This window comes from Limulus polyphemus, unplaced genomic scaffold, assembly GCF_000517525.1.
Source record: "Limulus polyphemus unplaced genomic scaffold, Limulus_polyphemus-2.1.2 Scaffold3514, whole genome shotgun sequence".
Taxonomy (NCBI): domain Eukaryota; kingdom Metazoa; phylum Arthropoda; class Merostomata; order Xiphosura; family Limulidae; genus Limulus; species Limulus polyphemus.
The window spans coordinates 95,685-108,221 of record NW_013669124.1 but is presented as its reverse complement, the minus strand read 5'-3'; the positions used below and the strand labels follow the sequence as shown (position 1 = coordinate 108,221).

At 32.8% G+C, this 12,537-nt stretch overlaps 1 protein-coding gene across 11 annotated transcripts in view; it reads right to left on the bottom strand.

Annotated features, from left to right (window-relative positions):
- Window positions 1–2,263: 2,263 nt before the first annotated feature.
- LOC106469492 (zinc finger protein OZF-like) overlaps window positions 2,264–12,537 on the bottom strand; it is a 105,415-nt gene continuing 95,141 nt past the window's right edge. For all 11 annotated transcript variants that reach the window (XM_022398027.1, XM_022398024.1, XM_022398026.1 and 8 more), the window contains one exon: window positions 2,264–6,763. In XM_022398027.1, coding sequence (XP_022253735.1) covers window positions 5,115–6,763 — 1,649 coding nt within the window. In that variant the 3' untranslated portion in view covers window positions 2,264–5,114. The remainder of the gene's footprint in view (window positions 6,764–12,537) is intronic.

Genomic DNA, 12,537 nt, shown 5'->3' with positions numbered 1-12,537 from the left:
AACGCAGATAGCCCTCGTGTAGCTTTGCGCGAAATTAAAAAAAAACAACACTATCAGTGTACCTTTTAGAATAAAGCATAACATTTTCTGAACCTTTTTGGTAAATATTGAATTATAATACTTGGACATCAAAAACCACAAGTTCTGGATCAAATTGAGAGATATAACTACTGTATACAGAAAACACTGCTATCCTTCCAACAGTGTGTGCGCTACCTACACCACATTTGATCATTCTATAAAAGTGGAAGAACATAACCTCCAAGTGTCACAACAAACTGGCCACTAAATTAAAGTCACATGCTTTAAGCGACTCATAACCACTTTTACATCAAATCTGTTCTAATTCACTTGTAATTTTGCACGTTCTGTCTTCAGATTACTGAATCTGTGATATTCTAAAACGTCAACTAAAATGTTTTATTTATATGGTTATCATCTAGCTTTTGATCATTGTCCAGTTTCTGATAAACTGGTCAAACGTCAATACATAACTTATATTTTAATGCATGTAGTTTTTTAATGTATTACATGTAATTTCGGACTTAATTTGTGCATTGTATTTAAAACAATGTATTTCAATTATATTATAATTTCCAAGATACTTTGTTCAATTTTTAATTAAACTTTCTTTCACCTTACCTCATGACTCCTTTTATAACTACCATTCGATTTCTTTACTCTTAATACTGAAATATCCAAGAAAAGTCCGTTTTGTATATTTTTTATGTTCTATTAAGAAAGGTTTTATAACCATCGTTTCATTTTTTCATGATATATGTTATGATTTGTTTTTACCTCGTATGGCAAAGTGAATATTGGAGTATAAATCTTATATTTAGAGAACTGTGTATTTTGTGTTGTATTGTTACAGACAAGCAAACAAACAATCTCAGAGTTTTAGTAGTATATAGATTGTTATGAGTGTTGCTTTGTATGATAAAACAGATTTTAGTTTCTTTATTTAAATTTGTTTTTTGCCTTGCTTTCTTTTACTTAGTTTTTTATTATTATTAAATATCATACATTAGTAGATAAGCGTTCCCCTGATTTTATGTTTCTCGGTTTTGAAGTTACAGTACATTTTGTATATATTTATTCTTCTTTCTTTCAGTTCTGGCGTGAAAAAAGATTTAAGTCGAATTGATAAAAGTCACATTTCATCAACTTAAACTTAGTTTAGGTCGATAAAGTTGTTCATGCAACTTATGATAAATGTAGTGTGTTTAGAAATAAATGATGTTATCACAAAAACTTATGGTGGTATTCTACTTTCACAGAGATATGTAAAACATATGAGAAACGGTGACATGACCACTGATAATTTTGCAATAACATATTTATTAAAAGTGAATGTACATAACGCTTTATTTTTGTGAATAATTTAGTTTGTTAAACACAAAGCTACACAATAGGTTATCTGTGCTCTTACTAATGTGCTATTGAAATCCAATTATCAGAATTCTAAACCTGCAGACTTATCACTGAGCCACAGGGAGGCTTTAATAGATTTAGTAACAAAAAATTTATTCGAAAATTGTTGGGATGGAAAAATATCAGAAACTAGAGAGCATTTGTGATGGGAGGAAAAACTGCATTATCCATTCCTGCATTTCACCACTCCCACTCATACACTACACTCACATGGTGGATGCATATGTATGTTAGGTATTGGAATGCAGGAACGGGTAAAGCAGATTTTCCTCCCATGCCAAATGCTCGCTAGTTTCTGATGTTTTTCCATCCTTACAATTTTAGAATAAATATTTTATTAGTTTCTGCACTTCTAGGTGGAAGGCACCATCTCACCAACTTATTCTGTCATATTCTATAGGGAGCCATAATATAATCTATAAACGTTACTTCTTGAAGCAATACCTGGATACTGCGTGGTGCAGTAAGGGGTATACGGTAGATTATCTACTTCCATATAATGCACATAATGGCATAATGATCAGAGATCATGATTATTAGCTTGGGCTGTTACTAACCTATCGTGGATCACTTGCTGCTGTAGGTTTAAAAAGGCACATCCTACGAAGTTTTTGTAGCCGATTTTCTAAACGTCAGGGAAAGTTAACCAAACTTTAGAGGCAGTTTTATACTTGATTAGTGAAGGCCTTTCATTTGCGAACGTCCTGGCGTACGTGCTATCAAACAATGTACAGGCCCCCATTTTTATCCAGATCCATCCCTACTTGGGGATCGATACTGTACTCTCTGATAGAGAAGATGGTGAAATAAATCAGCCGAGTAATAAATATAGTTTGATAATCTCAAAACTAAATTTGCTAGTTTATTTGTCGAACCAATATCCAAAAATGAAACTACTGATATATTACAATAATTAAATCAGTTTCATTAGACTATAATTCTTTAGTAATTACTGAATCAACAGTTGTCCTATTGCAATACATATTTCTGTATTGATAAAGAAATGTTTCCAGACTGAAAAAAGCAGTAATACAAATATCTAAAAAGGGAGATACAAGACAAATTTGTAATTATCATACAATAATTATAGATTCTAAGTTAATTATAAGCATAGGTTCTAAAAAATATTAGTAGAAAATGGATTACCACTAGACTTTGATTTATTTGATTTTAAGTATAGATTTTGTAAGGGTAAATCTACACATAATGAAACATAAATTTTGTTTAAAATTGTTATTAGTAATTTGGAGAAAACTGAATTTCTCATAACTTTATTGTTGGATTTATCTATATCATTTGACTATGTAAATCAAATTATTGTTAAAATATATATATACAATATTGAAAAAAGAGGTAAAATGATTAAAAAAGTTTAATTAACAAACACAATTACAACACCGTTTTAGAAGTAAAGAAGACATTCAAAATAATGATAAATAATTAACTATCCTACCAAAAGTCATGGAACACACCTCTGATTGCAAGAAAATGGGTGTGATGATGGAATGTGCAAATAGTTTGGCCTACAAAGGTGAACAGTAGTTCACTCAGAAGTCATTTCGAACATTCCGAATGATGAGTACACGGATAGAGCTAACAGTTTCAGTGCAGAAGGAGAGTTGGATGTCATTTGGAGAAAATGTCTGTATTTGCTATTGTGCAACAATTAAACATTCCCAGGTTGACAATTAGCAACGTGCTGAAGAAATGGAAGTCCACATGTGACAATGACCCCAAGAAATGACCAGGTAGGCATAAAATACTGACTGACAAGAGCTGACGTACCTTGAGAAGGCTGGTTTCCTCATTTCGCCATCAGACCCTAGATAATCTGTGTTTGGAGGTGCGAGCAGCCACAGCCAATCTTATAAGTGTTTCCACGACACATCGACAGCTGCATGCCATGAATTTTCACAGAAGAGCTGCAGCCAACAAGCCGTTGATAACAAAAACAAATACACACAGTCGATTGGCATGGTGCAAGGTACACCAATTCTGTGGAGCAACAAGTCACGCTACCCACTTTTCCAGTCTGATGGACGTGTTTGGGTATGGAGGATGCCTGGAAAATTCTTATTACCTGAATGTGTTGTCTCAACAGTGAAGTTTGAAGGTGGTGGTATCATGGTCTGGGGATGATTCTTGTGGCACTGGTTGCAGTGCATGGATCCATGAATGCTGAGTCCTACATTGATGTTCTGAACAACTCTGTTTGTCCGACATTGTGGCAATTTTATGGTACCGGTCCTTAAACCTTTCAACATGATAATGCTCTTTGTCAAAAAGCAAGGATTGTGAACACATGGTTTGAAGAGAATAACATTAGAACATTGCAGTGGCCAGCACAGAGCCCCGACCTCAACCCAATGGAACATCTTTGGGATGAACTGGAACACAGAATTAGGGCAAGGCCAAGACGGTCCTCTTCAGTAATGAAACTCACTAATGCTTTAAAGGATGAGTGGAACACAATATCACCAGCTTTCTACCAGAGATTGGTAGACAGTCTTCCACAACACACTGAAGCAGTCATTAAGGCCAAAGGCTATTAATTTCTAGGAATAAAGACATGTTTTATTCATAACTACCCGTGTCCCATGACTTTTGGTAGGATAGTGTATTGGTGATATTCATATACTACTGTTTTAAAAAAAAACAATGAGTAAATGTTCAATAACTTACACAGACATTTAAGTTTCAAAAACTTTTTCTTAAATGTATTACTTGGTTATTTATACATTTAACTTAACAAAACTAATAATGCTTCTTTTCTGTTACAGAGGTTGCATGTATTTTCTCTCTCGCTTTTCTGTATCTCCTTTTGATTGGTTAATTATCTACAACATACTGCATTATCTAAATAAAACTTACTTGAAATTTAATAACAAATAGCATCTCAACCATTAGTATATCTGTCGTATCCTAGCCGTCTTGATGAGATCTGGTATTGGATATAGCAAATATTGTTGTTGACATATTACTTTATTTAATTTCACCCAGAAGAAGACACATATATTGCCTGGTCTCTTGTGGCACAATAATTTTCACCTTTTACTCTGAATATGTACTATTTTGATCAAAGTTTTTGGTTTCTTTTGTTCTGAAGAAGAGGTACCTACATGCAGATCGATGGAGCACAAAGCAGGATCTGTACTTACTATATATATAGGTTTTATGTTATGGATTTGTATAATACAATTGAAAGATTTGACTCCAGTGATGTCTTTCACCATTAATTTCTTCAGAAACACAAAACAAAAAATTAACAACAACCAACCTAAAAATGGATTAAGCCCCGCATGTATTTTGATACACAGCTTTACCTTCCAAAATCCCTGCCACACACAACAAACTTGTATATTTTGTTATTTTTATCAGTTTACAACTTCTTGATTTCAGACTTTTGCAGTTTTCCTCTAACTGTGTAAGTTATGTATTTTAGATATGTAAAATATCCTTACAAAACTGTACAGTTTCTCCCCAGTGTGTGTATGTGTGTCTTCACGTTTTTCTAGGTTACTATTTATTACAATTTTCAAGCCACACACAAAACAATGAAATAGATACTCTCCAGCATCTGTAATATCATGATTTTGAGATGGATTTCTTCACCAAGTTTTTCAGGTAATAATTTATTACCATACACTACAAAATTGAAAGTTCTCCCCATCGTGTATTATTTAATGTGCTCTAATGTATCTAATTCTTTTGTACTCTTTGGCACAACTGTATGGTTTCTCCCCATTGTGTATCTTTTGATGCATTTTAAGACTATAATTTCTTGTAAATTCTTTATGACACACAAAACAGCTGAATGGTTTCTCTCCAGTGTGTATCCTTTTATGTGTTTTAAGGTTATTATTACTTAAAAACTTTTTCCCACACTCTAAACAACTGTACGGTTTCTCCCCCGTGTGGGTCCTTTGATGAGCTTTAAGATAAATGTTTCTTCCAAATTTTTTCCCACACACTAAACAACTATATGGTTTTTCTCCAGTGTGTACCCTCTGGTGTGTTTTAAGTTTATTGTTACTTACAAATTCTTTGCCACACACTAAACAACTGTATGGTTTTTCTCCAGTGTGTATCCTCATATGTTCTTGTAACCAAGTATTTATAACAAACTCTTTACCACACACCACACAACTGTATGGTTTCTCTCCAGTATGCACCTTCTCATGTCTGTTAAGATGACTTTTACTCCTAAAGATTTTATCACAAACTACACAAGTGTACGGTTTCTCCCCAGTATGTACTCTCTCGTGAATTTTTAACTGACTATTGCTTCGAAATCCTTTGTTACAAACTACACAACTGTATGGTTTCTCCCCAGTGTGTACTCTCTCGTGTTCTTTCAACTGAGTATTTCTTCGAAAGTTTTTGTTACACACTACACAATTGTATGGTTTCTCTCCAGTGTGTATCCTCACATGTTCTTGTAGCCAGGTATTTGTCCCAAATCTTTTTCCACAAACTAAACATTCATATGGTTTCTCTCCAGTATGTACCTTCTCATGTGCATTAAGAAGACTTTTATATCCAAATTTTTTATCACAAACTACACAAGTGAAAGGTTTCTCACCAGTATGTATTCTCTCATGTTTTTTTAACTGACTACTGCCATGAACTATTTTATTACACACTAAACAACTGTGTGGTTTTTCATTGGTGTGTATCTTCTCATGTCTGTTAAGGTGACTTTTATTCCCAAATTTTTTTTTACACACTGCACAAGTATATGGTTTCTCTCCACTGTGTACTCTCTCATGTACTGTTAATTGTCTTTTACTTCGATATCTTTTCCAACATAATGCACAACTGTATGGTTTCTCTCCAGTATGTATCCTAACATGTTCTTCTAGACAGGAATTATTTACAAATTCTTTACCACACACTAGACAACTGTACGGTTTCTCTCCAGTGTGTACCTTCTTATGTCTATTTAGTTGACTTTTACTCCTAAATTTTTTATCACAAACTAAACAACTGTACGGTTTCTCTCCAGTGTGTATCCTCAAGTGTATTTTTAAGTTACTCTGTGTTACAAACTGTTTGCCACACACTACACACCTGTGTTGTTTCTTCCCAGGATGTGACCTCACATTTAATTCTAGATGATGTTTACTTTCTAATTCTTTGTCACACACATTGTTACTGCATGCTGTAGCTTCACTATGGGAAATGTTACATATTTTCTGGTTATTTACCATCAACAACGTTTTATCAGATATATTACTATCACTTGGATTCAGAAACTGGTAATTGTTGTTTACAATTTGATGTCCAGGAAACTGTTTTCCAGAATAATTGTTCAAGTGTGGATCTGGATCTACAATCAAAAGATGCATTTAAAGAAACAAAAGGATTAATAAATATATATACATTTAATGATTTAGTAACTGAATAAATAAATAACTATGATTATGGTTTAACACAGTCAATTAAAAAAAACATTAAAAAGGTATATATATATATATATACACCAAAACAAATCAAGACTGAATGGTAAATACATCCCTTGAATGAAGGTTTTATTTTAAAGAAATGTCTCTGTAGATTAGATTAAAGCTTGGATGATACACAACAGATTCTGAAACAAACAATGATTACAGTATTTACACACACGTTCAGGACTGTTACAGTAAAACATGAATTTGATTGGTTGATAGAACAGAGACAACTAAACACATCTAACAGGATGAAAACATGCAAGAGAAATATTTGTTGAATGGCCCACTTTAGAAGACATCAAATGTTGCTGAATAAAAAACATACTTGGTATTAACAAGCATCTATGTGTTTTATTTAGTGGTATTTGTTGGTTAATTAACCAACTGGCTAATTAATGATTTAGTACACCCTCCTACAACCTGAATACATACAAGCCAAAAAAAAAAAGTTATTTATGCTGCTAAATTTGTCTCAATTTATTAGGGAGTTATTTTCAATTCTGAGACAAATAGTTCCAACTTCTGTGGAGGCTGTCTGTCTTTAGCATGTAGGGTGAATCAGTTGTTGCATTGTTGTCCCTTATTAATGAACATTTCACAATGGTAGTACTTGATCCCTGGCACATTTCATGATGCCTTGGATGCTTGATTTGTGGAATGTTGATAATTTTCACATGATTTTGAAACATATCAACTTTTACTCAGTCCATTTTTTGTTTCGTTATTTGCAACGAGGGCTTTGTATGGTAGCCATAATGCTGTTGAAACTTTTTCTGTTCTTATTTCTCCTTTTTTTCTTTGGTATATTTTATTTTACATCTTGAATCAGCTTCTATTAGTGTGTTAGTGTCATGTCGGATAATTCTATACTTTAACCCCTGTTTACTTCACTATTTCTTGATGTTTGTTTTGTAGCTTATACTGTTAGAAATTTACAAAATAATAAGGTAACTTTTATTCCACTACCACATGATCTTTGATCATTGTTAATTTTATGTGCTCCATGCTGTTTTCTCAGACTTTATCTTTTACAAGACATTCAGCTATTAGCTATTCTTGTTATTCTGATTCTTTTAGTGAGGATCAAATATCCACTATACAGCATTCATTAACTGCAGGTCTCACTGATAATGTTTCTGTTACGACTTTGTTTTTAATACTTCAGCCCATCATGGGGTGTTAAAATTTACTAATCCCCTCCCAAAAATTTCAGCTAACCTTGCAATAGCTTCTTCTGAAACAAGATGGTTATCACTTTACATACAGTAGTTATTACTTGTAAGTATGCTGTTGGGATTTTGTGTATGCTGCTATCCTTGAGCTATTTCCACTTAGACTCATGATATAACAGGAACTGTGTTAGTTTAGGTTTTGCAATAACTCTTTACATTTCATCCAGTTAAAGAACTTTCTGGTGGTTAGATCCAACTTGGTCCAAGGAACATAGGTGTCTCCCCAACATAAATTCCCCCCACCCCACCCAGTCTTCACCTAGAACATGGGAGACCTTTCCACTCTTAGTTCCTGGGATGGTAAATTTAGAGAGTTCCTCATCAGTTGTGCAGAGAGAGTCCAAGTAGACAGCATAATGTGATGAGAAGTAGGGCAGGGGTGTCTGTCTCGGTGTAGTGCAGGTTATCCTCTATTAGCCAACTGAATCGGGCAGAGTGTTCTCCTCACTAGACATGAAGGAACATAGTCCCTGTTTATATATGTAAGGTGAGTAAATTGTACAACTGAACGCATACCAAATCATACAGTCTGAACATTGCCCTAGCTACACTACACCTTGATCTTGGAGTATATGGGAGCCCAAGGCTTGTGGCACGCGAACAAATTTTTGCATATAGAGGGCAGCATTGAACAATGTCAGATGTTATGTTTGCCAATTGTCAATTAAACGCTTTTACTTATATTTCATAGGGGTATAAGTATATAGCGTGTTGTTATTGGTCTTAGGATTCTTCTATAGTAAGTAGATAAATGCAATAAATGAACAGCATCCACTCCACTTGTTTTCAAAATAATATATATATATATATTTGGAACAAGTTAAAAGTGTGTACAACAAATTCTTTACACTATAGAGATTACTGGCATATCATAGACACTATATATATAGTTCTCTTCTTCTTGTCAAAAGTCAACTTAGGCCTATTCAATTACTTTAGAATTTCAGTTGACAAGTCGAACTAACATTTTTTATTTCTATCATACTAGTATTTTGTGTATAATTCACTTACACTGCCTTGTTGAGTTATTGCAGTTGAATCCTGAACTTCTGATACTCGTCTGCTTTTTTTTTTGCATACAGACCTACCTCCAATAATTGTCTGTTTTTTTGTCAATATCCACACAGGCAGGTTCAATTGCTTCAGAACACTGTTTGACAAGACAAATTATTCTCCTAAAGTGTCAAAAACTGTTAATCTCACTTTAACATATCAACCTTTAGACTGTCCACTCCTACGATGGTTATTTTTCATTTTCTAACCATTTCGTTGGCCGCATTTCTACTTCCCACTCTCTGGTTTCTCATTTGCTCTGTCTGTCTGCTGTTTCCACTCATCTCACACTATTTATATATGTATCACTCAATCGTCTGCCTGCCTTCTAGAAATCTCTATATTCTTGACATAAATGTATTGCATGTGATATTCAATAGTCTCAACATCAATGATTTATAAACACAACTTCCAACAATTGTCTGCTTTTAATTCTCTTATTATAAAAAACACAGCAAACAATCATAAAATATTAATTCACAAAATTAATTAATTAAAACTACCTACACTAAATAGACTTTTATATCATGATAGACGAGAATAGCTATATCTATGAGAAAAGGTAAGTACCTATCAGAAATACATTTTCAGTATAGGAAGATTATAACTTGAGGTAAGGAGAATTTTAACTCTCTTACATCTTTTTTTTTGCAGGTATTTCAACGTAACTGGTTTCTCATTCATGATAAGCTTATCAGGTTTACACCTTCTTTTGCTTCTGGTCAAGTCCATTCTCAAAACAAGCAGTATGTAAAGTTTGGTCTCCTGTCTTATCTTTTATACCCATTCATTGAATGATTCCCACTACATCTACTTGTACCTTTCAACCTTGGTGAATGATTTAACATTGTAGTAGACAAGATGGGTCTATTTGACCCACTCATTGAATATTTTGTTCCAGAGGATTTCTATGTCTGGATTTTTTCCCATATTATGAGAATTGTGACATTTGCTCTCTAGGTATCCTCACTTCCCTAATTTAGTTACCACTTCTCCGTGAAGTACAAATTTTAACATAAGTTAATCATTGAAATGTTTTCAATGCTCAGACAAAGTATACTTTTTATAGAATTCAATCTTATTTGGTTATAGAGCCATAAATTAGAAGATCAGAGCCCTCTTGCATGCCCACCTGTCACATCCTCTCTTTCACAAGTTAGTAATAGTTCTCTCTCACGTTTAATGCTATATTATTTATAACCAATAGAAAGTTAAGGTTTTAATCTATTGAACAACATATTATGTTGCATTGTTTTCTGTACAGAAAATTTTCTATTTGGCTTCCAGTTCGAACTTTATTCCCATGGGAAACACATCGACGAGTTTAGTTGAATTTTTTAACAGGCTCTTGTCGCATATTTATAAAGCCAGAAAAATTGTGATAATTATAGCACATTGTCTGTTTTTTGTATGTTATCATTCTGTGTTCTTTGGTGCATTATCTAATGAAATAAAAAATTATTCAGTGCATCAGTACCATTAGTATAAAAAAAGTAGGGTTAAGTTTCATCAACAGTCTAGAGCAAAAAACAAAGACCCAGATAAATACTTTAATTCTTTTTTTTTTCATGTGTATTCTTTATTTATTATTATAAATGTAACTAAAGCTTGTGAAATTTTGTGAAGATACAAAAAAATATATTAGAAGTTATAGTATGGAAATTATGAAGATAAATTTAGGGTTAATTTTTTCACTGAATTAACCATATTGTGGTATACATACTAGTAGAAAAGTGATGTTACTACATTGTGTTAAATAATGTTAATAATGTACAGTTTTTATAGAATAAAGTTTATAACATAAAATTATCTTTATGTTTATCTAGAGTCATGGTTACGAGTATTTTAAATATGGATAAAGCCTAATCTACCATTTGATTTACTTTAAGAGACAGGTGGTCCTAATACTATAGTGAAAATCTTGTCACAGTAGAAATGTTGATAAGATAACAAATATTCATGTTGAACAAAGGACACATTTTCTTAAGAATATTTGTGGCAAAATTGTTTTTGTCTAAAAAAAGTTTTTGCAAAACGTACATCTGTTAAAACAAAAACTGGATTATATTGCAAGAAAGCAGGAGTGATGCAAGTACAATAGGTCACATGAGAGTTGGACGAATGGGTAAGTTGATACACACTCTGCATTTCATCACAGAACACTATTAACATTTGTTTATATTATAAAAGCAACACAACAATGTAACACTTTTCATATTTTAGTGGTAATTCAGCCTGTTTTGAAATCCAATATTTTCCTAGCTGTTATTTTGGTCCTTTTTCTTCTTCATTTTTACCTCATGCTACTGGAGTCAGTGCTACCATAATAAATATGACACTAAGGATGTCATAAAAAACAACAACTACATTTCCATGTTTTGTTTACACTAGAAATGCTTTATTAACTACATTTATAATAATGTTTCAATAGAAAGTAAGGAAACAACTTAATTAACTCAGAGGGGTGGTAAATAAATTAGAGAAGAGGGAAGATATAGAGAGAAAATGTCACAGTTCTCATATTAGGAAAGTTAAACAATTTTTTAAAATATTTCTTTATCAAACTAAGAACTTAAAACTAACATAACATTAAAATCTTATTTATTACATTTTGATGCCATTTTATTCAGATACGATGATAATAAAGTAGTTTAAATCAATTTTGAATGTAAATCTCTAAAAAGTCTAGACAAGTGCACTTTAACCTACCTGTAGTAAGAAGTCAATAAATGAAGCTTATCTAAAGTGACAATAAAATGATAGATTAGGTTTCATATTTACTTAAAGTATTTGTAACGAGGAACATCAATAAACATATCTAGCATAAGTCTGTAAATATCCTAAAGACAATTCTGTGTTATAAACTTTATTCTATAAAAACTGTATATTATTAACATTAATTAACACATTACAGTAACACCACTTTTCTACTAGTATGTCTACCACCATGTGGTTAACACAATACAGTAACACCACTTTTCTACTAGTATGTCTACCACCATGTGGTTAACACAATACAGTAACACCACTTTTCTACTAGTATGTCTACCACCATGTGGTTAACACAATACAGTAACACCACTTTTCTACTAGTATGTCTACCATAATATGGTTAACACAATACAGTAACACCACTTTTCTACTAGTATGTCTACCACCACATGGTTAACACAATACAGTAACACCACTTTACTACTAGTATGTCTACCACCATATGGTTAACACATTACAGTAACACCACTTTTCTACTAGTATGTCTACCACCACATGGTTAACACAATACAGTAACACCACTTTTCTACTAGTATGTCTACCACCATGTGGTTAACACAATACAGTAACACCACTTTTCTACTACTATGTCTACC